The 25,145-nt window shown below is 35.1% G+C and overlaps 1 protein-coding gene across 5 annotated transcripts in view; it reads left to right on the top strand.

Annotated features, from left to right (window-relative positions):
* Window positions 1-25,145, top strand: part of NF1 (neurofibromin 1) — a 268,601-nt gene that overhangs the window by 69,895 nt on the left and 173,561 nt on the right. For all 5 annotated transcript variants that reach the window (XM_036268575.1, XM_036268573.1, XM_036268574.1 and 2 more), the window contains exons 10-14: window positions 82-204; window positions 460-534; window positions 6,523-6,654; window positions 13,009-13,143; window positions 23,242-23,355. In XM_036268575.1, the coding sequence (XP_036124468.1) occupies window positions 82-204; window positions 460-534; window positions 6,523-6,654; window positions 13,009-13,143; window positions 23,242-23,355 (579 nt within the window). The remainder of the gene's footprint in view (window positions 1-81; window positions 205-459; window positions 535-6,522; window positions 6,655-13,008; window positions 13,144-23,241; window positions 23,356-25,145) is intronic.

Raw genomic sequence — 25,145 nt, 5'->3', positions numbered from 1 at the left:
GTGTTGGTGTTATTAAATGCTAGCAAGAGAAATACTGCATGACTGCTTAACGGCTTTTGTTTTCTATTGGGATTTTCGTAGAACCTGCTTTTTAATCCAAGTAAACCATTCTCAAGAGGCAGCCAGCCTGCAGATGTGGATCTAATGATTGACTGCCTTGTTTCTTGCTTTCGTATAAGCCCTCACAACAACCAGCACTTTAAGGTGAGAGCATTGGTTTTTATCCAGTTATATTTACTGATGCTATTGATCCTTTATAAATCTGAAAAGACTAGAAAGATGAATGGGTTACACCTGTATTGGTATTGCTCACTATTATATACCAATGCTAATTTCAAGTCCTTAAATTTTTATTCTATTTTTAAAAACTTTATTTTTGTTTTCTCTTTTGTCCTCATTTGTGTTACTGAATATTTTTCTCACAGAAATAATCTCCTATTTTTTTTCTTTCCTCTGTAGATCTGCCTGGCTCAGAATTCCCCTTCTACATTTCACTATGTACTGGTAAATTCACTCCATCGAATCATCACCAATGTAAGTCCAAAAGGTATTGCTAAATTACTTACAATTTTTTTTTTTTTTAATTTTGTTAAATTTCTTTTTAAGAGAGATATTCTTCATTTATAGAAGGTTCTGAATTTAGGTGTATGCTATAGACAGATTTCTCATGGTGATTTATTTATATCTGGTAACTTATACACAATTGTATTTTTCATATTCAATCTTGACCTGAGGGCCCTTATTGAGGAAGGTGGAGTTAATAGGATCATTGGAAAAATTAAACCTAAAACGTTTTATTTGGATCCACATTCCATGAAAACAGTGCCACTACAAGTATTAACATTTTCATCCCCAAACTTATCACGTACTATTTTAATATTCTTAGCTTTTCCCCCAGCATTTGATATGCTCTGACTTGCCACCTTATCATTTAAGTTAAAAGTAGTAGTTATTTATGTTGTAGCCCAGTATGGCACATTTAAAAAATGGTGAGACCATAATTGATTTTACCTTTTAGTCTTCCTTAAACAAATGAATTATTAACCTAGTTAAATAGAGGTGTTCACATGTTACAAAACCATATCAGACAAAATAAGCAAATTCATTGAAACGTACTTTTGAAACCTTCAACTCTAATATGAGTACATTCAATAGAAAAATAGCAAAACCTTATCAGATTTGTACGATCAATTTAAAAAGTTCTGTTCTTCTGATGATGAACAGTCATATTTTGAAGGTTCTCAAGTGTTATTTTCCATAACTCCACTTTTATCCATTTATAGATATTCATACTTATGTAAAGAAGTTAACTTTTGACCATTTTCCTCCCTTAAAAAGGACTTTAATCATTGATGATTTAGGTATGTGTCCTCTTTATCATCAAATTGCATTTTAAGAGTGTGTCTCTGGTGAGTTAAAAATACCTCCCCATCTTTATTTGCCTTGGATGTGTTGAATTAAAGAAAAGTCTGCCCACATTTCCTTTTATCCATTTCTGCAGGAGAAAATAACTATTAATAAAGCTATTTAATGACACATTTAATGTTTCTCAGTGGGGTAGTGGCAGCGTTTGGGGCAGGAGCATTCTTTGCTGTGAGGACTGCTGTGTGCGTTGCAGGCGTTTGGCATCCTTGCCAGCTGTGCCGCTTCCCTCTTCCCACACCCAGACATTCTGACAAAAATGGCCTGAGGCAGCACCTACCTCACTTGAGTATCAGTGAGTTAAAGTATAGGTAGAAAAACATTAAATATAATTTGTTCCAAAAGGGAAAGTTTAATGAATCTGATTGCAGATGAGTTATGTTTGTATTAAAAACTTAAATTTTTTACTTTCACCAGTGTAACGAGACAGTGCATTATACCCTCAAGGTTTACTTTCAAGGCCATTTAAAAAAAAGGATAATTTCTCCCTCGTTTGTGTGTAATTTAGAAATAAAATATTATTACCTTTTCCCCCCTGTGGTTTATAATATTAAAAACATTCCATTTATTTTAGAGTGGATGGTTTAACATAAATGCTTAAAATTTGTATGTAATAAACCCAAGTATATACTTTTTTGGTAATTTGTGGCTAGTTACTTTAATTGTGAAATATTTTTGTCTACAATTGAATATATAGAGCACTTTGAAGCATGGACTTGGCACTGCTGTAAGTGGCTGAGCTGCTCCTTTGTGGGTTTAAAGCATGCCTGGAGTGGTACTTCGTGCATGCCTCAGTGTACATGGTGAAGTGGTGTGCATCCCCTCTGCTCTGAGTGCTGCATGTGTGAAGGCGGAGTGTGTCTGTGTCAGAAGTCCCATCAATATGAAATCTATTTTTATAAACGATATCTGTACTGATTAAGTTTGAAAATATTAAGCATCAGTAACCTTTACATGAATAGCTTGAAAAGGAGTGTACATTTGAGTCTATAAAGTATCCTTTAAAGTTATACCTTTGATAATGATGCTTCAGAATTATAGATTGATAAATTATTTCTTGTTAGGGTTTTTTTCCCCCTTTGGTTTGAGGATAATAGATACTGAATCTGAAGTACTTTGACTGAAAAGGACTGTTTGTTTATAAAGTAAAGAGGTAAATTTATGGAGTTGATTATTATAGAATCTCATTGAAGACAGTTACTATGAAAATATTGTGTCTTGAAATCACATGAAATTTTTCCTAGACATTTGGATTCCTAATCTTAAATTCATTTGTAGTGTAAAATTTCCTTTTAAATGATTCTTGGTTCAATACACCTTATAAATTTTCTTCTTCCATGGTTCTTTAGCCAATTCATAGATTTAAAAAATGTTACCACATTCTCAAATAAAATAAGTTTTACTGATGTGTTTTTTAGTTTATTTAGAAGTAGTGAGAGTATTTGCAGTTTTGTTTTTGCTTTTGTGAAACATACTCATACCCAGTTCATAAGTATAGTGTTTAGATCTAGAATATTCAACTGTGTCTTCTTAAGAAATATGGAAGTCTATTTACTGTTTGAACTTTATTATAATGTAAGCTTTCATCAGTTTCTAAAGTGGTACTCATAGTACTGTCACCTTTTTTATTATGGCCTGTCATAAGAGATGAATTGTAGTTACAAGGTCTATGTTAAGTTCTTTTTTATAGGCTTCCGTTAGGCTAAATTAGACATGTTGTTATAATTGGGAAATTAAAGACATAATATACACATATATGAACCAAGTGTCTTAGTCATTAGTGGAACATGCTCTAGCTGGTGTAGTACTTAGTATTGTTTTTTTCATATTGTAATTTATTATAGTTTACTCTGGATAGTACACATATTGAGAATGAGATGGTCTCTTTATACTGAGAGGCGTTGGTTGAAGAAATTATTTCCAAGGCACTTAAAAATGTATTGAAATGATCTCTTGAAGAATTGCCACATAGTTTGATTATATTGTAAAAGTAAGACCATTTGTTTGGCAATAAACTTAATGTTTTCAAGGAATAAAAAGAATGTCTACTTTAATTGACTAGATTCAGAAAGGATGTATTTAGTAACTGCTCAAAACACAATTTTTTTTTTTTTTACCAACTACATGATATCTAGTTTTTAGGGCTTACTTTATTTGAAAGAATGTATTTAACTTTTACTTTAAAATGAATAAATTTATAAATTCTGAAAAGTAGTAGTTACAAAAATCACCAAATCTTAAGTTAAAATCAAGTTGTTCTACAGGATATACCTGGTAGTATGATACAATTTCAGCACCTACCAAAATGACACTAATTCAAAAGAATATATGCAACCCTGTGTTCATTGTAGCGTTATTTACAATAACCAAGATCTGAAAACAGCCCACATGCCCATTAGTAGATAAGTAGATAAAAAAGCTGTGGTACAGCCCAGCTGGTATGGCTCAGTGGTTGGGCATTGACCCATGCAATAAGAGGTTGCCAGTTTGATTCCCAGTCAGGACACATGCCCAGGTTGTGGGCCCAATCCCCAGTGGGGGGCATGTAGGAGGTGGCCTATCGATGGTCTCTCTCTTCAATGTTTCTGTCTCAGTCTTCATCTCCCTCCTTCCCTCTCTCTCTCTAATATCAATAAAGGAAAAAAAAAAAAAGCTATGATACATATACACAATGGAATACTACTTGGCCATAAAAAGAAGGAAATCTTACCTTTTGGGACAGCATGGATGGACCTGGAGAATATTATGTTAAGTGAAATAAGCCAGTCAGAGAAAAACAAATACCATATGATCTCACTTATATGTAGAATCTAATAAACAAAATAGAACAGATTCATGGAACAGACTGACAGCTGTCAGAGGGGAGGGCTGTTGGGAGCTGGGTGAAAAAAAGGTGAAGGGATTACATACACACACAAAAAGGGGGGATAAATGGGGATGAAAATAGACTTTACTTTGGTCCATGGGTACACAGTGTAGTGTGCAGATGATGATTTGTTGAGCTAGCTGTATGCTTGAAACCTATATAATTTTGTTAATCAATGATACCCCGATAAACTCAATTTTAAAGAAAGACAATAATTTCAGTAGGATGTTACATGGGATGCATATTTCTTTAATCAGTTTCTGACAAAATATATGGGGTCACCTCACAAGTCCACTCACTGTCAGCCATTGCTGGCATTGTGTCACTAGAAAATACACAGTAATATCTGATATGTTGCAAGCTTTCAAGATAGCCTGAACTTTAAAAAGTTGGTCCATTGGCTGTGTCTGATGGATGTAAATTTGCCTCCTAGTTCACTTTGTGTCAAGAGCTAAAACTGTGAACCTAACTTGCTTTTATTGGTGGGTAATGGCTGAAAATATAGGTTTTATTTTCGTGTTAAAAAAACAAAAAAAAGTATATGGTGTCAGTAGTGTGAGAATGTCCCCTTATCTCAATGCACTTTGTCATTATTCAGCCTTTTTTATTTTTAAGCTGATTAATACAAACTGTATTATTAGTTAATGTATGCTATTCTGATTGTTTGGACAAGTCAGATGACCAAATTGACCAAAGTTTAAAGAATTTATTATATAACCAAACTAAAACTTGATCATTTGTTAGGAATTAGCTTAAATAAACTAAGATTTGAAGGAAAAGCAGAAACAACTATATTAGTCCCCGAAAAGTATTTCTTCCCTTGCAGCTTTCGAGTCTCTCCCTTCTTCACTGTAGTTCAGTATTCAAATTGTGTATTGTAAATTGGTTTGTATAATTTATTAACTAGTAATAGAGTTTGTAATTCAAAGTTTTGCATTAAAGTAGTACAACTTGATGCTACTGAAAATATTCTGAGAATTATGGATGAAGAAATTAAATGTTGAAAATTTAACTAACTTAGTTTTGAATAAGAAGGAACCTATGAATAGGATGGGAAGCTATTAAATCCCTGTTACCTCCTATTTCAATTGTTCTTTCAGGTTTTTTCTATAGCAGGAATATTGTAATTTGGAAATATATATGCATTTATATTTTTAATCCTCACTCGAGGATATGCTTTTTGATTTTAGAGAGGGGGAGAGAGAGAAGCAAACAAACATCTCTGTGAGAGAGAACATTGATTGGTTGCCTTCCATATGCACCCCAACCAGGGATCGAACCTGACACAGGTATGTGCCCTGACTGGGAATCAAACCTGCAGCCTTTCAGTATGTGCTCCAACCAACTGAGCCATACCAGTCAGGGTGGAAGCCTATATTTTAAGTTGTCCCATTCCTTGCATACTGTCCATATGTAGTGAAAATTTATCCAGTCATTTTTGTGTTAACTGATAGACAAACTTTATAGTTTTAGTAATTTTCATAATTCATAATAATTAATTTTAACATAAAAGTTAAAAATACACTTTAAAATAAAATAGGCATTACAAATGAGAATCAAGGCTAAACTGGTTAAAGCAACATATAAAAATATTTACATAAAATAATTCCCTTTTAAAAGTATTTAGCTATGATCAGTTTGTCTTTGTGGTGATCATTAGTCTTTTCATGTATTGTGCTATCATTGTATATCAGTTTAAGATTATAGGTTTACTAATAGCTTTATCTCATTTACTAATTTCATGTTGTAATTATCAGTGTTGTTTGTAGGCATATAAGTGATTGTTTTCCATATATTCCTTCAACATTGTGTTGAACCACTAATCTCTTTTAAAGCTCTGATAATCACATTTCTTACCTGGGAAAATATATATTATGTATGCATATGTTTCTGAAATGTGAAAAACATTAAACTTATAAAAGAAGAGTGGGTACAGAATTAGCTCTCTAAATACTCTGTTTTTTAAATTCACTGATTCATCAGTGAGAAGAGACAGTCTACATGCTCATGCTCATAAAGCCGACAATTTGTCTCATGTTTATTATTATATTTAAAAATAGATGTATGGTTCGAATTAAAGATATTTTTGAAGATATTGGAAATTGTGATATGTGTTTGCATGGTCTTAGAAAATTTCTCACAAAAGGATAAAATATAAACTACAGTAATAACCAGAGCATATAACTCATGCAAATTCGTACTTTTCCTTTCTTATGGTCTCTGTTTTTGTCCAGTCTGCATTGGATTGGTGGCCTAAGATTGATGCTGTATATTGTCACTCCGTTGAACTTCGAAATATGTTTGGTGAAACACTTCATAAAGCAGTGCAGGGCTGTGGAGGGCACCCAGCAATACGAATGGCACCGGTAAGTTAATCATGACTTTTGAATCCCACCTTCTTTCTGTTGTATTTTCAATATCTTTATCCCATTCCTGCTGTTTTGATTATTTTAGAAAACCAATGTGTGTCTCGAAATTCTATAAATATTTTTATATGTTGTATACTGCAGTGTTGTTGCAATACCAGTTTGTGATGTTGGTTTTCCACTATTTCAGTGATTTGAACTTATTTTTCTGAGATAAATTTTATCACAAAATGCTGTTGAAATCCCAATGTCACTTTTTAAGTTTTTTTCCCTTTAACTTTTAATTATGAATCAAAATATTTTGATTAGCTCCTCACCTTTTGGAGATGAGTAGGGGAAGCTGACTTCTGGGTTAGAGTGAATGTTCCTACTAATACACAGTTTACCATTAGATGCTGAATATTACACATAGAAAATAAGAAATAAAATTTAACATTTTTATTTAAAAAAAAGAATTCAGCAAATGTGCTTTGAGCATTTAAAAAATGATAGGCTCTTTGATATTGAAGTTTGACTGTTTAAACTTAATAAAAACATTCTTTTCAAATTAGGTATTCTAACAAATTAGTACTCTTGATATGGAATTTTAAAACTCATTTAAACAGACAATTATAGGATTGTAGAAGTCATATATTGCTATTTATGTATAGCAAGAGTATTATACATGGCAACTCTTGACATTGATTGGTGGTGCTTTGTCTTCTGCTTATTTTCTATTCTTATTGGCTGCTGTCGCTCACATGATCAGATGCCAACCAGTCACTGTTTTGCATGGCAGTGGGCTTCTGTGGCTGTAAGTATGACCCATTGTAACTACCTCAGAAAAGTCAAAGAAACCTTGGTTTCTTTGACTTTTCTGTGCTTAGTTACTATCATAGTCACATTATGTCATTTCAAATGAAAATGTAGCATGTTTTTACCTGATAAATTATCCACTTCACATTTAGAAGATAATTTAAATAGCTTCGTCTCTGGCATGTTTCTCTTTTTCCAATTTCCCTTAGTCAATAAAATATTTTGGTTTTATATAGTTGTAGTTCACTCTTATCCAGTTGTCAGTAATTGTTGCAAAGGATTGTTTACCTTAGATGTTCAAATAGAGAAGTTTGCTATGCCATGTGTTTTGGGATTATTTAGCCTAAAAAATTATAACCAAAACAGCATGACAATGATTTTTTTTTTTAGATCCTCACCCTAGGATATGTTTCTATCAATTTTTAGAGAGAGAGGAAGAGAGAGAGAGAGAGAGAGAGAGAGAGAGAGAGAGAGAGAGAAGCATCGATGCTGGAGAGAAACATTGATTGGTTGCCTCTGGTACACTCCCTCACTGGGATTGAACACGCAACCCAGGTATGTGCCCTGACCAGGAATCAGACCCACAATCTTTTGGTGTATAGGATGATGCTCCAACCAACTGAGCCACCCAATCAGTGCGAAAATGATGTTTTATTAAATAAAATGCAAAGTTATTTTTAGTTGACTTTTTGTAATGCCAATTAATTAATTTTTTAAGAAATTGAAATTTCAATCCAAGTGTAAGGTAAATATCAATAGTGACTACTTAAATATTATTTAACTAGACATCATTTTAAATTTTACCAGAGAAAATTATTTGCAATTAATTGTTTAAAAATTATTTACTGACCTACTTATTTCAGGTATCTTCTGGGAAGTTATAACTTTATTTGACTTTTTGTTTTAAGTTTTCTACCTATTCTGGTAGAAAATTAATGACCTCCAATAATAGAAATTGATGGAAAGTTAATATTCACTCCTAGTTTAACTTCAGTACCCAGTTTACCAGCTGTTCATAATTCAATTTTTTGTGCATGAGGACCGAAAGAAAATGAAACCAAATTATTATTTTAAACAAAAATAAAATTTTATTGGTAGTCTTAAAATGTTTCCTACATTTAGAAGTTATTTTACTTTTTAACCCTAGTTGTTAGCTAATTCTAGGAGCTACATGCTATACTATTGATAATTATTTTCTAAATTTATAACTAGATATCTTTTGGTCCAAGGACACCTGTGATAAGAATTTAGTGTTTACTTCTAATTATCCGCTGAAATTATCAGTATACATTTGATTTTCAAAATTATTCTAAGCTCTTTATATTCATATATTTATATATGTATGAAATTTTATATGTATATATATATTTGTACATAATGGCTAAAGGACAGTTTTCTGGCTGAAATTTTTACCATAGAAAATAAGCAAATTTGATATGAAATAATTTTTAAAAATAAGAACATTTTAAAATTTGGATGATCCTTTAGGTGAATCTTACCTCTCTTAAACCTGGTAAGAACAGTCACAATAGATCCAGAAGTATTGAGCTCCCACTAGCTTCCAGGCACAGTGTTAATTATGGGGAAATATGATGAACTGAACAGACAAAGCACTCTCCCTCACAGTGATGCCAGGTTTGTAGCTTTTGCTTGAAAACTCATAATGACAAGCTCATTACAGATGTCATAAAGTCTGGACACACAGTTGAATATACATAATAAATGGCTTAGAAATAATACATTATGTCAGGATTTCTTAACCTTAGCACTATTGACTGACGTTTTAAAATAGATAACTCTTTATTGTAGAGGACTGTCCCGTGCGATATGGGTGCTAATGGCACTCCACCCCTTACCCCAACAGTCTTGAATACCAAAAATATCTCCAGACATTTCCAAATATTCTCTGGGGGATAAAAATTACTCCAGTTGGAAATTGCTGTATTACACGGTATGTTCGGTAGGTTGTCCTCATTTATATTGCCTCCAATGAATTGTGGCTTTGATAAACCTGAGTGAGCCTTTAGCTGGCTGCAGAAGTAGCAATCGAGTTCCGTTTGTAAAAAGGTAAAATAATATCTGTTTCTAGGCTTTACATCCAACCTATTGGAGATAGATACATTTTTTGTTGTAAAGAGCTACCTATTTTAAAAACTTTTTTCAGCCAAGATAGACTTATGTCCCTATCACTTCCAGCCATCACTGATCCTCTCTCTCTCTCCCTCTCTCTTTGGAGCTTTATAGAACTCATTCCTGTACTCCTAAGGGTTCATTTTATTTTTATATCACTTTAGCATTGGAAAGGATTTTATTACTTCAGCTTTTTAAAAAGCGTATGCACTTGCTTTTAACAAAACACTTGTTTTGTTTGATCTGATTTTACCCCTATGGAAACTGAGGTACAAATATTATTAAATGACAAATAATCACATGGTGAGTGAATAGTCAGCATTCAGTCCAGTGTTATCTGGTTCGTCAGCTGTCTTTCCTTACTAATGTGTTAGCTTGATGGAAGCAGGAGTTTTATTTGTCATGTTCAGCACTGGGTTCCTGGCCCCTAGACAGTATCTGACACATAGTAGGTAGGCATTTAGTACATATTTGTTGAATGAATGAATGAATGGATTTCTTACTTGACCTGCTTTCAAAACCTTTCTCCATCTGGTTTTCTTCTCTTCTGGAAATAATTCAACCTAATACTTTTTTTCCCAATTAAAATGATATGTTAAGCCCTGGCCGGTTTGGCTCAGCGGTTAGAGCGTCGGTCTGGTCCAGAGAGACCTGGGTTTGGTTCCCGCTAAGGGCACGTACCTCGGTTGTAGATTGTCCCTGGCACTGGTTGCGTCGTGTGGGTGGCAGCCACTCCATGTGTCCCTTTCACGTCAATGTTTCTCTCTCTCCCCCTCCCACTCTGTCTGAACAAAAAATGGAAAAGTGTCCTCGGGTGAGGATAAAAAAAAATAAAAAAAAAAAATGATCTGATTTTATTGTTCCAGATGTGGTATAAAAATTGATGAAACCTGTTAACCTGCTGTATCTCATATCATGTTGCTACTAAACAGTCTAAATTCGTATTATTATCTTAGATTGAACATTCAGTCATTTAAACTCTTTATCCTTTTTTATGTCAATATTGAGCTATAGCTTCTCCATTGTGTACTTTTGTAGGATTTGTTAAAATTTGAAATAGTTGTCTTAGCACTAATCATGTACTGCTTTGAAACTAAGATAGTCTGTTAATAATAAATTTATGAATTTTCACAAATATGTATGATTTCTTACACATTTTGCTTCTTAAAGAAGATCCTGGTTAGCAAATGTTTCTTACATGCCTATAATTTAGTCATGGTCTTAAATAAGTTAACAAAGGGTTTGGGTTCTTAAAAGACACCTGAATACTCTGATTCATGAATTTTTTCCTGGGCATGACTGCATTTCTTCTTTGGCCAAAGCACATATACCAACTTGGATTCCTACTAATATCTGCAATGTGGAAGATCAATTAAAAAATTAATGAATGGGTTATTTTTCTTACATTTCTAGTTAATAAATTTATTTCTTCTTAAGCAAACTATTCCTTGTTATATAACCCACTAATGGGTCATTAATTAAAAGATGTTCGAATTGAAATTTTTACTTGAATTTTTCAAGTCATACTCATTATTAGGCAGTCATGCTGGAACAAAAATGATATGCTGATACCGGAGATTAGGAGATGACCTAATTAAACTATTATTTACTTTTTGGAAAGGATTACTAATTAAGAGATAATTCTTTTATATATATTTTTAAAACTTATCTTTATTGTTGAATGTGTTATAGATGCCATTCCTTTTCCCCCAATTCACCCCCTCCTCCCTGCTCCCACCAAGAGATAATTTTTATATCTGTTCATTGTTCTCTGATTTGTGTTCCTGTGTAATGGCTGCACCAGGAAAGAGCAGTTACACTTAGTTACATCTTAGTAAATAAATTTGTTCAATGAAAGTTCCACCTTGAGTTAAGGTGTTACCTCAACTTAGAATGAAAAAAATATATAGAATTTAACAGGAACAAACAGTAGACACAGAATTTATTAAATACATTTGGTAAGACATTTGCAGTTGGATTATAAATGCAGAAAACAGCCCTGGCCGGTTTGGCTCAGTGGTTAGAGCGTCAGCCTGCAGTCCGCAGAGACCCGGGTTTGGTTCCCGCTAAGGGCGTGTACCTTGGCTGCAGTTTGTCCCTGGCCCTGGTTGGGTCGTGTGGGTGGTGGCCACTCAATGTGTCCCTTTCATATCGATGTTTCTCCCTCTCTCTTCCTCTCTCTCCTTCCCGCTCTATCTGAACAAGAAATGGAAAAATGTCCTCGGGTGAGGATAAAAAAAAAATGCAGAAAACAAACAGTATCTGTAAATTTTGCTGTTTCTTTTATGTAGTGACATTCTTGAGCATTAATGTGTGCTTTTTTCCCTCTGAAGATCCAACACCTTCAATATTCTTGGGCATAATAACAAAGGTATTGCTCATACTTAAACATTGAGAATAGTGGCTGTGGGTTATAGATGTGCATGTCCACTCTTTACCTTTGAAAGGCAGCCTTTTTTCTGGGACATTTTTATTACAGGTGCATAGATGCTGGCTTTTCCATCTGTGTATGTGCTCACATAAAGGCATACATGTCAAAACAGATATTTTTGTGTCATTTTAAAGGAAAGGGGGAAATATTTGATAAGAATAGAGAGAAAGGTGGTATCGGATCCAGAATATAATTGCTGGGTTTTGGGCTGAATTACATCTGTAATTACTGTACCAGCACAGAATCCCCCATAGCATCCCTGTAATTGAAAGATACTTTCCATGAATTAATCTTTCTCCAAGTGTTCTTTCTCCATTTCACCATTGTTCTTCTGGCAAACTGCACATATTCTTTAATTTGAGAGAGAGGGAATGCCATTGAAGGAAAAAGCAAACTTACAATTAAACTCTTAAATACAGAGGTTGCCTAAATAGCATATCTCATCAATTCTAAGAAACACTTGTTTTTAGTTTTTAATATCCCTGGAATTGAGAGCGCATCTTAGTTTGGTGTCTGACAGTTGACATTGGTTTTTTATCCCTTATACATACAATAATGATGCATCTAACAGTTGGTAATGTCATAGATCCTATGAAATATTTGTGTCTATAAGTGTTTGTTAAATGCATTGCTCAATGTATTTTGAGAGCTATAGACTAAATATTTTATCCCTAATGTTTCTTCACATTTGAGAAATGGCTTTTACATATGAGTCAACTTGATATTAAAGCTTTTAGTATTTTATATATTTCTCTTAAATTTTATTAGATAGATTATATTAAAATAATTAAAATGTTGCAAAAATAATTGTCATTTGATTTTTTTAAGTTGAATAACATTAATCTTATACTTATTATTGAATGTTTCTACTAATACTGCAGTTTGGTGGTATAAAATATCTTAATTTTTTTAAAGCTTTTTTTATACTTGATCTTTAAAAGTGGGAAAGTGGAGCAGTGTCTGATCCTTACAAGATGATGTCATGTGTTTGTTTTTAGAGTCTTACATTTAAAGAAAAAGTAACAAGCCTTAAATTTAAAGAAAAACCTACAGACCTGGAGACAAGAAGCTATAAGTATCTTCTCTTATCCATGGTGAAACTAATTCATGCAGATCCAAAGCTCTTGCTTTGTGTAAGTATTTTTATGTAAGGCCTTGAAATTATTACGCTAACTTAGTTTGGTTTAACTGAAATACAAGAGCTTGAATATAATTAGTAGCTGGAGATCAATTACTCATCCTTTCTGATCATGCTCGAAGACATTACTAAGAAAAGTAACTTATAGAGAATGCTAATATAATTAGATCCAATTTTTTACTTTAATTTTCCTTATTATTAACTAATATACTTTGATAAGCTCATCTGTCCTTACCCTGTTACCAGATTGTATGTTATTCAAGCATTATCCTGGCTGGGATGGGGGTGAAGGTAATGAAGTTAATGAAGCAAACCATAAATTAGAGTGCTTTCTACATCTGTATGGTTGTTTTTTTTAAATCTCCCATTTCTATTGCCAAACCATTTAGCTTTTCTATCCTCCTTTCTTCCTGTCATCAGCTTTCTATTATCACTGGCTCTGGCTTTGCTTACAGATTCTGTATTGGAAGGAAGAGATGAAAATGGGTGTGGTTAGCACTCAATTATTGTCATAACTCTACTCTTATAGCCTCAGATAGTATTAGATTCCAGAGAGCATCAGTCTGGTATACAAAATAGTTAGGAAGTAACAGATGTAAATGAGTGTTAGTTATATGAAGTGATTAAAATCATGGGCTTTGTAATTTGGGTGACTTACATAACCTCTTTGTACTTTAGTTTTCTCATGTGAGATGTGACGATAGTAATACTTCCTACCTTAGATTAAGAAGATTGAAATTAGCCCTAGCTGGTTTTCCTCAGTGGTTAGAGCATTGGCCCGTGGACCAGTTTGTCGCGGGTCCTATTCCGGTCAAGGGCATGTACCTCGGTTTTGGTTTATCCCTGGCCTTGGTCGGGGTCGTGGGGGAGGCAACCAGTTGATGTGTCTTTCTCCCACATTGATGTTTCTCTCTTTCTCCCTCTCTTTCCCTCCCACTCTATCTGAACAAAAATGGAAGAATATTCTCGGGTGAGGATTAAAAAAAAAGATTGAAATTGAACATGTTATGTATTTAGAAACTATGTATAATAAATGCATAAGAAGCACAAATAAATGTTAGTTATTATTACTGTTACAGTAGTTAAGCATTGCCCTGGCCAGTTTGGCTCAGCGGTTAGAGTGTCGGCCTGCGGTCCAGAGAGACCCGGGTTCAGTTCCTGCTAGGGGCACGTACCTCAGTTGCAACTTGTCCCTGGCCCTGGTTGGGTTGTGCGGGTGGCAACCACTCGGTGTGTCCCTTTCACATCGATGTTTCTCTCTCTCTCTCCCTCCCTTCCACTCTATCTGAACAAAAAATGGAAAAAGTATTCTCGGGTGAGGATAAAAAAAAAAAAAGAATAGTTAGCATTAACATTAATATTTAGTAATGTTAATATTAATGTTAATAAAATATCACAGAAGGCCTGTGATACTTTAGCTCTTTGAAAAGCCCATCCAAATTTGGGAGTCTAATAGAATAAATTGTTAGAACTTTGGCATAGAAAAATTTCATAAAAAACAATCAGTGAGACTCTATAAAAGTAATGAAATGAATGTCCTTTTCTTATTCTGTTATGTAGCATGTTATAGTATCATGTATGTAATATATAATATATTAGCACCACTCTGTCTGCATGGCTATAATTAAGGATCAACAAGGCACCAAAGTCATTGGCGCCTTATGTGTTAAATATTTCATTGTTGAAAGAACAAGAATTTAAACAAAACTTGCTATTTTCCAAGTTTGAAATTTAGCAAGCTCAAAATGGCCATTTAAAATGGACATTATTTTCTTTGCTGCCATCTAGTGGTTACACAACTTCTCTCAGAGTAACCAAAGGTGAGTTAAAATAGTGATTCATTGATTATTTCATATTTTACATATCAAAATTCTAAATCTTAGCAAATAGGAGAAATGTAGAATAACTCTTAAATGCTCTTAATCATGGTCTTTTTTTTAACTTCCTCACCCGAGGATATTTTTTTCCATTTTTTATTTTCAGATAGAGTGGGAGGGAGGGGTAGAGAGAGAGAAACACCGATATGAGAGAGACACATCAACTTGTTGTCTCCCTCATGACCCTGACCAGGGCTGGGACTGAACTGCAACCAAGGTACATGTCCTTGACTAGAATTGAACCTGAGAGTCTTTGGTCTGCGGGCTGACACTCTAATCGCTGAGCCAAACTGGTCAGGGCAATCATGGTATTTTTTTTTTTATCCTCACTCGAGGACATTTTTCCATTTTTTTTTGCTCAGATAGAAGGGAGAGAGAGAGAGAAACATCGATGTGAAGGGACACATCGAGTGGCTGCCACCTGCACAACCAACCAGGGCTGGGGACAAACTGCAACCGAGGTACGCGCCCTAAGTGGGAACCAAACCCAGGTCTCTCTAGACCACAGGCCAACGCTCTAACCGCTGAGCCAAACTGGCCAGGGCAATCATGGTATTTTTAAAGTAATGCAATTTTATTTTCTTCCATCTCTACCATTTCTATTCTACTCCATATTACTCTCATTTTTTCAAGCCTCCTAATTGCTCAGCTAGCATCATCTCCTACCTCCTTTTAATAATTTTTCTGCACAAAAGTTATGGTGATCTCTTTAAAAATCTTATAACGCCCCTTGCTCAGCTTGAAACCTTTTACTTGAAACTGCTCTTGGGATAAAGACCAAACTCCAAATAGACCTACAAGGTCATGCAAAATCTGACTTCCATCTATCACTTCCAGCATGTTTTTCTTTCCTTAATTAATTAATTTTTGTTACAGATGTTTCTCCTTTTTCCCCCCATTGACACCCTCCTCCTATCCCGCCCCCATTTCAGTATTGTTGTCTATGTCTATTTGTAATGCATATATGCACATAAGTTCTTTGGTTTATCTACACTCCCCCTACTTCACTTCCCTCCTCTGAAGTTTGTCAGTCTGATTCCTACTTCTATGTCTAACATATTTTTCTATCTTTAGTCACAATGGCCTGTTTTTTACCTCCATCTTACCACATTCCTTCATATCTACCCTTAAACTTGCTGTCCCCTCTGCCTACTGTATGCTTCTCTCTCTTCCTCACATAGTGATTCCTGCTCATTCTGAGCTATTGTCACCACCCTAAGGAAGCCTTCCTGACTATGCTACATTTCCGTTACAGGTGCTCATAGCAGTATGTATCTTCATAGTTTTTTTTCCATTTGCAATCTAACAGTTATTGGTCTGATTATTTTATGTATGTTTTTCTTTCCCACCAGACTACATGCTCCACAAGGGTATATGTCTTTTTACTTGTCTTTGGTATCAGGTTATTAATGACTGAATATAAATAAGTGTTATTGGGTTATTAATGACTGGATGTAATGTTAGAAAATGGGCTAAAGTTTTGAATTATAGAGATACTTGGGTGAGGGCTTACCTTAATCATTTGATGGGAAAGAATCTGTAGTTAGCAAAATACCTTCACTGGTCTCATTTAAATGAACCGTATATTCTTGAAATCTATCTAGATGCTTCCAAATTTCAGGAAGGTTTTTAGTCTCTTTAAGTAAGTAGTCATTCGCATTTACATACACTGCCAGTTTGCTTTTCTTAGTACACAGTGTTTTTCCACAATGAAACAGGCTGTGGTAGGGGTATTTGGAGATGTGGATTCTAGCTAGCCCTTTATGGATTGGAATAGGTCCTTTGTACTGGACTAGAGGGCTGCACAGGATAATTGTGCAGTCCTCATCCAACATGCATGTTCTTTTGCTTTTTTTTTTCTTTTCTTTAAAAATTTTATTATTATTATTTATTATTATTTTATTTTTTTACAGATGTTTCTCCTTTTTTTCCTATTGACACCCTCCTCCCCATCGCTCCTACCCCATCCCCAGCTTTGTTGTCCCTGTTCATCGGTTATGCGTACATCATATAAGTTCTGTGGTTTATCTCTTCCCTCCCCCCTCCATTCCCTCTTCTGAGAGATGTCAGTTTGTACCCTACTTCCACGTCTCTGGGTCTACCCTGTTCCTCAGACTGTTATGTTCATTATATTCCACAAATAAGTAAGATTATATGATATTTGTCTTTCTCTGCTTGGCTGTTTTGCTTAGGATAATACTCTCCAGGTCCCTTCATGTTGTCTCAAAGGATAAGAGATCTTCCTTTCTTATAGCTGCATAGTACTCCTTTGTGTATATGTACCACTGCTTTTTTATCCATTTGTCTACTGATGGACACTTGGGCTGTTTCCAGATCTTAGCTGTTGTAAATAATGCTGCTGTGAACATGGGGATACATATATTCTTTCTGATTGGTGTTTCAGGCTTCTTAGGGTATATTCCTAGAAGTGGGATCATCAGGTCAAATGTCAATTCAATTTTTAATTTTTTGAGGTAACACCGTACTGTTTTCCACAGTGGCTGCACCAGTCTGCATTCCCACCAGCAGTGTACTAGAGTCCCCTTTTCTCTACACCCTCACCAACACTTGTTGTTTGATGATTTGTTGATGGTGGCCATTCTGACAGGTGTGAGGTGATACCTCATTGTTGTTTTAATTTGCATCTCTCTGATGATTAGTGATGTTGAGCATTTCTTCATATGTCTCTTGGCCATTTGTATGTCCTGTTTGGAGAGGTGTCTATTTAGTTCTTCTGCCCATTTTTAAATTGGGTTCTTTGTCTTCCTTTTGTTGAGTGGTATGAGCACTCTATATATTTTGGAAATTAACCCCTCATCTGATGTATCATTGGCAATGATGCACTCCAATACAGTGGATTGCCTTTCCACTTTGATGGTTGTTTCTTTTGCTGTGAAGAAGCTTTTGAGTTTGATGTAGTCCCATGTGTTCACTTTTTTCCTTTGTTTCTGTTGCCTTAGATGATGTATCAGTGAAAATTCTGCTGCATATGATGTCTGAAATTTTGTTGCCTACGTTTTCTTCTAGGATTTTTATGGATTCACGGGTTACATTTAAGTCTTTTATCCATTTTGAGTTTATTCTTGTGTAGGGTGTAAGCTGATGATCTAGTTTCATTTTTTTGCATGTAGCTGTTCAATTTGCTTAACACCATTTACTAAAGAGGCTGTCTTTACTCCATTGTATGCTCTTGCCTCCTTTGTCAAATATTAATTGAGCATAATGTCTTGGGTCCATTTCTCTGTTCTCTGTTTTGTTCCACTGGTCTATATGCCTGTTCTTGTGCCAGTACCAGGCTGTTTTGATGACAGTCGCTTTGTAGTATAACTGATAACTGATATTGTGATCCCACCTACTTTGTCCTTCTTTTTCAAGATTGCTGTGGCTATTCGAGGTCTTTTTTGGTTCCATAGGAACTTTTGACGTATTTGTTCTAGTTCTGTGAAATATGTTGTTGGTATTTTGATGGGGATTGCATTGAATCTATAGATTGCTTTGGGTAATATGGACATTTTAATGATGTTAATTCTTCCAATCCATGAACAAGGTTTGTGCTTCCACTTTTTTATATCTTCCTCTATTTCTTTTTTCAATGTCCTGTAGTTTTCTGCAAATAGGTCTTTTACTTCTTTGGTTAAGTTTTTTCCTAGGTATCTTAATTTTTTTGCCATGATGGTAAATGGGATTGTTTTTCAGTTTCTCTTTCTGTGAGTTCATCATTGCTGTATAAGAATGCCGTCGATTTCTTGATGTTAATTTTGTATCCTGCTACTTTGCCCAATTCATTTATTAAGTCTAGTAGATTTTTGATGCAGTCTTTAGGGTTTTCTATGTATAATATGTCATCTGCGAATAATGACAGTTTGTTTCACTTCCTCCTTTCCAATTTGGATCCCCTTTATTTTTTTCTTCATGTCTGATTGCTGTGGCTAAGACTTTCAGTACTATGTTAAATAAGTGTGAAGAAAGTGGGCATCCCTGTCTTGTTCCTGTTCTTAAGGGAAATGCTTTTAGTTTTTGCCCATTGAGTATGATGTTGGTTATAGGTCTTTCGTATATGGCCTTTATTATGTCAAGATATGATCTCTCTATTCCCACATTGCTGAGCGTTTTTATCAGAAATGGGTGCTGAATTTTGTCAAATGCTTTTTCAGCATCTATTGATATGATCATGTGGTATTTATCCTTCATTTTGTTTGTGTGGTGTATCACATTTATTGATTTGTGAATATTGTACCAGCCTTGCCTCCCTGGAATGAATTCCACTTGGTCACAGTGAATAATTTTTTTGATGTATTCCTAGATTTGATTTGCTAGTATTTTGTTCAGGATTTTGGCATCTATGTTCATCAGGGATATTGGCCTGTAGTTTTCTTTCTTTGTAGTGTCTTTTTCTGGTTTTGGAATTAGAGTTATACTGGTCTCATAAAATGAGTTTAGAAGTCTTCCTTCTTCTTGAATTTTTTCTCTTTTTTTAAAGTTTGAGGAGAATGGATGTTAGTTCTTCTTTGAATGTTCTGTAAAACTCCCCCATGAAGCCATCTGAGCCTAGATTTTTGTTTGCTGGGAGAGTCTTGATTACCTCTTCAATTTCCTTAGTTGTTATTGGTCTGTTCAAATTTTCTATCTCTTTTCCGTCCAGCTTTGGGAGACTGTGTGTTTCTAGAAATTTGTCCATTTCTCTTAGATTGTTGAATTTGTTGCCATATAATTGTTCATAGTATTTGTTAATGATTCTTTGTATTTCTGTGGTGTCAGTTGGTCCTCTTTTGTTTCTGATTTTGTTTATTTGGGTCCTCTCTCTTTGTTTCTTGGTGAGTCTGGCTAAGGGTCCATCAATCTTGTTTATCTTTTCACATGACCAGCTGTTTGTTTCATTGCTCTTTTGTATTGTTTTTTTTGGTCTCTGTCATTTATTTCTGCTCTGATATTTACTATTTCCTTCCTTCTACTTGCTCTGGTGGTTTCTTTTTGTTTGCTTTCTAGTTCTTTAAGCTGTGAGGTTAGATAGTCTATTAGAAATTTTTCTTGTTTCTTGAGGTAGGTCTGTAGTGCTATGAACTTCCCTCTCAGAACTGCTTTTGCTGTATCCCATAGATTTTGTGTTGTTGTGTATTCATTTTCATTGTTTTCCAGGAAGTTTTTAATTTCTTCCTTGATCTCCTCAGTAATCCATTCATTGTTTAATAACATCTGCTTAGCCTCTGTGTGTTCAAATGTCTTTGTATGTTCTTGTTGCAGTTGATTTCTAGTTTTCATGCCATTGTGATATGAGAAGATGCTTGATATGATTTCAATCTTCTTAAACTTGTAGAGACTTGCTTTGTGTTCTATCATGTGGTCTATCTTTGAGAATGTCCTATGTGCCCTTGAGAAGAACGCGAATTCTGTAGTTTTGGGGTGTAGTTCTCTGTAGATATTTATTAAATTCATTTGGTCTAGTGCTTCATTTAGAGTCTCTGTTTCCTTGCTAATTTTTTGTCTCGAGGATCTATCCATTGATGTCAGCGGGGTGTTGAAGTCCCCTGCTATGATTGTATTGCTGTTGATCTCTCCTTTGAAGTCCTGCGGAAGATTTTTAATATATTTTGGTGCTCCTATATTGGGTGCATATATGTTTACCAAGGTTATATCTTTCTTTTGGATAGATCCTTTCAAAATTATGTAGTGGCCTTCTTTGTCTCTAGTTATGGCCTTCATTTTGAAATCTATTTTATCAGATGTGAGTGTTGCTACCCCAGCTTTTTTTTGCTTTCTGTTTGCTTGGAAGATTTTTTTCCCATCCCTTCACTTTCAACCTATGTGAGTCTTTTGTTGTGAGGTGGGTATCTTGTAAACAACATATATATGATTCATGCTTTCTTATCCAGTCAACTCCTCTGTCTTTTTATCAAAGCATTCAGTCGATTTACATTTAAGGTGATTATTGATATGTACTTATTGCCATTTTTTGTTTAGTGTGGTTATATTTTTCTTCCTATTTCTTCTACTAATCACAGCAGTCCTTTTAACATTTCTTGCAGTGCTGGTTTGGTGCTAATGTATTCCCTTAGGCTCTTTTTGTTGGGGAAGCTCTTTATTTGACCTTCTATTTTGAATGATAGCCTTGCTGGGTAGAGTAGTCTTGGATTCAGATCCTTGTTTTTCATGACCTTGATTACTTCGTGCCATTGCCTTCTGGCCTGTAGCGTTTCTGTTGAGAAGTCAGCTGATGATAGTCTTATGGGGGGTTCCTTTGTAGGTAACCTGTCTTATCTCTTGCTGTCTTTGTCTTTAATTTTTGGCATTTTATTTACTATATGTCTTGGTGTGGGCCTTTTTGGGTTCTTCTTACTTGGGGCTCTCTGTGCTTCTTGAACTTGAATGCCTTCTTCCTTCACCAAATTAGGGAAGTTTTCTGTCACTATTTCTTCAAATATATTCTCTAGCTTTGCTCATTTTCTTCTTCGGGGACTCCTGTGATGCAAATATTATTACATTTCCAGTTGTCCCACTGTTCTCTTAAGCTGTGTTCTTGTTTTTTAATTGTTTTTTTTCCTTTTGTTTTTCTAATTGATTGATTTTTTTCTACCCTGTCTTCTAATTCACTGATCCGGTCCTCAGATTTTTCTACTCTGCTGTTTAGACCTTCCAATGTATTCTTTATTTCTGCTATGTCATTCTTCATTTTGTGGTGGTTTTTCATTTCCAATTGGTAGATTTTCAATGTTTCTATATCTTTACTCATCGTGCTGGTGTCCTTACTCATGCTATTGAGCTTCCTCAAGATCGTGGCTCTGAATTCTAGCTCTGTTAACTTGCTCCACTGCATTTCATTTATCTCATCTTTGGTAGAGGTCTCTTATTCTTTCATTTGGCATTTGTTTTTTTGTTTCACCATTTTGGCTATCACAGTGGGCTTTGGAACTTGCCAAATTTTCCCTGTGGGTGTTGGTGTTCTGCTGTTTGTGGCTCCCTCTCCTGGGTTTGGATGAGCTAGGAAGGACCCATATTAAACACCACTGTCAAGTCTTACTTTCCTAGTTAGAGTTGCTAGCCCAGGAGTGGTTCAGTTATCCTCTAGCTTTTTGCCTGGATGCTATCGGTAGCGGTTACTTGAAGATCCTTGGGTTCTCAGTTGAATGAAAAACTCCCTCAGGTGTTTAGGGTAAGGGGATTTGCCGAGGTTGGGGCAGATGCTATTGTTATTGAGCCTCAATTTGCATTTCAATGGCCCACCTGGGTGGAGTTGAATCTCTGAGGGTGGGGTTGCCGCCTCTCCCCAGAGCCCTGGGAAGGAGTAAGATGGCCACTGTCCTGTGTGGCCGCAACTCAGCTAAAGCTCTGAGTGCCCTCCAAATCCTGAGTGTCCCCACACAGTCCCAGTCCAGTCCACCCTCCTCTGGGGGAGCCCAAGGTGAGTGGCTGTGGCTATTTTAGCACTCTGTTCTGGCTCTCTGCGCTGCAGAGTGGGCTTGGGAGTTTAACCCAGAGGGCACTGCTCACAGCTATGACTGCTGCTGTCCGCGGGCTCCCAGGTCCCCTCTTGCGCCTCTGCAATCCTACCAGGATCGATGCAGTGTCCCTGGTTATACGGTTTTTGCAAGCAGCTTTTCTGTTCCTTTTTCTTGACGATTTGTCTTTAGTTTATTTGTAATTCCAGTTTGGTCCTGGGGGATGGTCTGTGTAGCTTCCATTCACTCCGCCACCATTTTGGAATCTCTCTCTTCTTTGCTTTTGCTCACAATCATTTATAAGATCAAAACCAGTAAGTTCCAAACCAGAGGTATATTATTTAGTCATTGTAGTGTTGCTAAATAAAAATTATATTATTGATATGATTTCTTAAGAAAAGCTAATACCTAGTTTTTGTTTTCTTTTAATTAGGATTTTTTTTTTTTTTTTTTTTGCTGGACATTATTTACATTAATGAACAAGTATAAATGTAGATTAAGAGGTTTCTTAACAAAAGTTTTGATTTAGTAAAAAATTCCACAATTATTATTTTTATTAAGATATAATTCAGTACCATAAACTTCATAATTTGAAACTATACAGTTCACTTGTTTTTAGTATATTACAAGGTTGTGCAACCATTACCACTGTCTAATTCTAGAACCTTTCCATCACCCCCCAGAAGAAACCTAGTACCTATTAACAGTCACTCTACATTCCCTCCTCCCTTTAGTGTCTGTCAAATGAGTTTTAAAAATTGAAAATTGCTTTTTTCCTTGCAGAATCCAAGAAAACAGGGCCCTGAAACCCAAGGCAGTACAGCAGAATTAATTACAGGGCTTGTCCAACTGGTCCCTCAGTCACACATGCCAGAGATTGCTCAGGAAGCAATGGAGGTAAGGGAGAAATGGCCTCTGGGCCTTTGAAGGAAAGCCTATAACTGTGTACATTCTGGATGCTTCTTTGCTGTGTGGTTTCTGTGAGTGATAGATATAATTTCTGGACAGCTGTCAGAGATGTCATTTCTGGAAATGGTATGTTTTTGTCTGTCCACTGTTTTATGAACTCCATGGAGAAAGAAGGGGTTTACTTACTTTATATAACACATAGCAAAACATTGTACACATTCTTATGCTTAATAAAAAACTCAAAATTTTCTAACTATAGTTAATTTTTTTGAATTTTAAAATATACCATCCCACTCTTTCTGAACAAAAAATGGAAAAATGTCCTCGGGTGAGGATAAATAAATAAATAAATAAATAAAATAATAATGAATTTTAAAATATATATTTAATTTTAAATCCAGATACAATTCACATACCGTTAACTTTGCTATTTTAAAGTGTACAATTCAGTGGTTTTTAGTATTTTTACAATGTTGTGTAGCCATCACCACTACCTAATCCCTATTCCCCTGTCACCCCAGCCATTGGCAACCCCCAATCTGTCTTCTGTCTTTATAAATTTGCTCATTCTAGATATTTTATGTAAGTACGATCATACAATACGTGTGGCCTTTTGTGTCTGGGTTTTTTCATTTAGCATAATATTTTCAAGATTCATTCATACTGTACCATCACTCATTACTTCGGTCTTCTTGAATGATAGATATTTCATTGTATGGATATATTACTTTTTTTTCCCATCTGTTCACCAGTTGATGGGCATTTGGGATTGTTTCTACTTTTTGGCTATTATGAATAACGCTGTTAGGAAAATTTGTGTAAAAGCAGTTGTGTGGAATCACCTCTAGATTGGAATTGCTGGGTCGTATGTTAACTGTTTAACTTTTTTAGTAACTGCCAAACTCTTTTTCAAAGCAATTGCATCCTTTTATATTGCCACCATCATGTATGAGGGTTCCAGTATCTCCTTGCCAGTACTTGTTACTATTTGTCTTTTTCATTATAGCCATCCTAGTGGGTGTGAATACAGTAGACTTTTAAAAATTTTTATTTTATATCAATTACTTGATAAATGTGGTTTTAATGTAAATCAATTTTATTGAGGTATGATTTTTACATGTAATAAAATCATAAGATTTAGAATAGTTCTCATCACCCAAGAAAGTTCCCCTTGTCTTTTGCAGACAGCGCCCCCCCACCCCCACCCCCGCTCCATGTCCCAGAGACCACTGGTCTGATTTCTATCACTATAGATTAGTTTTTCCAGTCTAGAAGTTCATGTGAGTGGAATCTTAGACTATATATTCCTTTTTGCATGGCTTCTTTCACTCAGAAGTTTTTAAGATTTATTCATGTTGTTCTATGTCTTAGTTCCTTTTCTTTTATTATTGATAAGCATTTCATTGATGATGATACCAGTTTACTGACCTGTTAATGGCTACTTAGGTGAACGTATCCATCACTATTGAAAGTTGTCTTGTGCTCCTTTGTGTTCCCTCACTCCGGCGCCTCCTGCCTGCTTACCCTTTAACCATTGATCTGCTTTCTGTTACTGTAGATTAGTTTGCATTTTATATAATGGAATTATAAAGTATATACTTTAACTCAGCATGATTTTCATGACATTCATCTATGTTGCATGTATCACTAGTTCATTCCTGTTTGAAAAATTTTATTCCTTTTAATTGCTGTATAGTGTTCCATTGTGTGGCTGTACCACAATTTGTTTATCCATGTTAATGGACATTTGTGCTGTTTCTACTTTTTGGAAATTACAA

The sequence above is a fragment of the Molossus molossus genome, unplaced genomic scaffold, assembly GCF_014108415.1.
Source record: "Molossus molossus isolate mMolMol1 unplaced genomic scaffold, mMolMol1.p scaffold_m16_p_19, whole genome shotgun sequence".
Taxonomy (NCBI): Eukaryota; Metazoa; Chordata; class Mammalia; order Chiroptera; family Molossidae; genus Molossus; species Molossus molossus.
The sequence above is the reverse complement of the archived record's forward strand: the minus strand, read 5'-3'. Positions and strand labels throughout refer to the sequence as shown.